Here is a 2500-nt window from a genome sequence, read left to right as displayed (position 1 = left end):
ACGCGGCCGGCAGGACCCAGCCGGCAGGACCCGGCCGGCAGGACCCGGCCGGCAGGACCCGGCCGGCAGGACCCGGCCGGCAGGACCCGGCCGGCAGGACCCGGCCGGCAGGACCGAAATCCTGCCGGCAGGACCCAGCCGGCAGGACCCGGCCGGCAGGACCGGCCGGCAGGACCCGGCCGGCAGGACCGAAATCCTGCCGGCAGGACCCAGCCGGCCGGACCCGGCCGGCAGGACATGAGCCTGCCACAGACTTATACACAAAAAAGAAAATAATAATTACACAGAAAAGAAATAACAATGAAAAACACACAAAGTATACAAATAGTAATATAGGAAACACACTGATAGTCACTAAAAGTTAAGTCACTGTATAAAAACACTTTTACTCACTCAGCACTGTAGTCTATACGGCTGGTAATCCTGATGACCATGGCTTTCAGCCGGGGACAGTTCGGTGAGGTGGCCTTGTGCCTCGGATCGTCATGTTTCTTGAACTTGGTGTTGTGAGAGACACAGTTTGCGCACTTGGGGGTTCCTTTCTTCTCCTTGATTGGGCACGCATCCTCTTGGTGTGTAGTGTCCGCACAATAAGCGCACAATGTGGATTCCGTGGGACATCTCTTTTTAGTGTGTCCAAATTGGAGACACTTGCGACATTGGAGGAAAGGTGAAAAGTCCTCGACATGTGTCCGTTGGTGGTCGATACGGATCCTTCCCATGGAGAGCGCCCTGCGCCATATGCGCGGATGAGTGAGAAATACTGCGTTGTATAGAGCAGGATTTCTATTATTTCGCTTGAAGCGTAAAGTTATGTCACCGTCATCCTTCATTAGTGCGCGTAGTTCCTCATTCTGATTTTTGATAATAGGGACTAGCTCCTCCGCGGGGATGTCGTTAGGGATCCCTTTCATCATTAGCATGGGTCGAAGGGTTTTCGCATGTTCCGCCACAATCTCCGGGGACTTCTTGAGCCGCTCTAGTGTGTCATCACGTTCGGTCGCAGTATCGAACTCGACACGGAGTTTGTTGTTCGAGAGTGGAGTTAGTTTACTGGGTGCATAGTTGGTGTTCTTGTAGTCCGCAGTTTTCCTGAGAGTGGTTATGACTTGTTCACGGGATTTCGTTTTATCGGTGGCAGTGATTATAATGGCTGGTTTAGTAATAGGTGGTGAATTATAGTTCGGGGATTTAGCACTGATGTTCACACTAGGCCATGGCGTAGGTCCGGCGGCGACTTGGCTATAAGACGGGCGAGTAGGGGCGGCAGCAGTATTCGCAAGTTGTTTCGTGAGCTTCTGCATTTCTGCTCGGACACACGTCACTATTTCCTTTTTGATATCCTCACTAGAAGGTATCTTGGGTTCCTTTGTAGTCGGGGGTGGGGGTGGAGACCAATCAAGGCTGTCGACCGCAGATTTGAGCTTGATTTGCATTTGGGTACACAGACTAATGACTAATTTTTTATTAACGGCGGTGACACTTCTTCCCTCATTAAGCTTGGACACTATTTCTTGGGTAATCGCTTCATATTCTTTAACGAGGTTATCGAGTATAGTCTTGTTGTGGTTCGAAGTTTGCGATGGAGTCGGTGGAGGTGGGTTCGATTTTGCGTTCTTGGCAGCTCTAGTTTCTCTTGCTAGCTCTTGATCAGCATGATGTTGTTCCCAGTCTCGGGATCCTTCCCCGAGGTAGTCTTCCAGCTCCAGGTCATCGTCTTCAAAGCAGTCCCCGTAAAAAGACATGGTGGAGTCGGCAGGAAATGGCAGGGCCTGCCGGCAGGAGTCGGCAGGAAATGGCAGGGCCTGCCGGCAGGAGTCGGCAGGAAATGGCAGGGCCCGCCGGCAGGAGTCGGCAGGGCCCGGGCAGGCAGGGCCGGCTTAACCAGCAGGGATGGCAGGACCAGCCGGCAGGAGCGGCAGGACCACCCGGCAGGAACGGCAGGACCACCCGGCAAGGGCGGCAGGGCCGGCCGGCAGGGGTGGCAGGTGCGGCAGAACCAGCCGGCAGGATCGGCAGGTCCACCCGGCAGGAGCGGCAGGGCCAGCCGGCAGGGATGGCAGGAGCGGCAGGACCAGCCGGCAGGGCGGCAGGGCCAGCCGGCAGGGCGGCCGGGCCAGCCGGCAGGGCGGCAGGGCCAGCCGGCAGGGCGGCAGGGCCAGCCGGCTGGGCGGCAGGGCCAGCCGGCAGGGGTCGGCAGGAGCGGCAGGACCAGCCGGCAGGGCGGCAGGGCCCGCCGGCAGGGGTCGGCAGGAGCGGCATGACCAGCCGGCAGGGCGGCAGGGCCAGCCGGCAGGGGTTCGGCAGGAGCGGCAGGACCAGCCGGCAGGGCGGCAGGGCCGGCCGGCAGGAGACGGCCGGCAGGGGTCGGCAGGAGTCGGCAGGGCCGGCAGGATATCTTGTGCTGTGCACAAGTGTTCCCTCCGACTGTCGGGAACCGACTGATGGTTAGGTTAGGTTAGGTTAGGTTAGGTTAGGTTAGGTTAGGTTAGGTTAGGTT

At 58.0% G+C, this 2500-nt stretch overlaps 1 protein-coding gene across 1 annotated transcript in view; it reads left to right on the top strand.

The window, feature by feature from the left end:
- Positions 1-1655: 1655 nt before the first annotated feature.
- Positions 1656-2500, top strand: part of LOC126371570 (uncharacterized) — a 10209-nt gene continuing 9364 nt past the window's right edge. The window contains exon 1 of the mRNA XM_050016894.1: positions 1656-2192. Coding sequence (XP_049872851.1) covers positions 1656-2192 — 537 coding nt within the window. The remainder of the gene's footprint in view (positions 2193-2500) is intronic.

This window comes from Pectinophora gossypiella, chromosome 12 (genome assembly GCF_024362695.1).
Source record: "Pectinophora gossypiella chromosome 12, ilPecGoss1.1, whole genome shotgun sequence".
Lineage (NCBI taxonomy): Eukaryota > Metazoa > Arthropoda > Insecta > Lepidoptera > Gelechiidae > Pectinophora > Pectinophora gossypiella.
The sequence above is the reverse complement of the archived record's forward strand: the minus strand, read 5'-3'. Positions and strand labels throughout refer to the sequence as shown.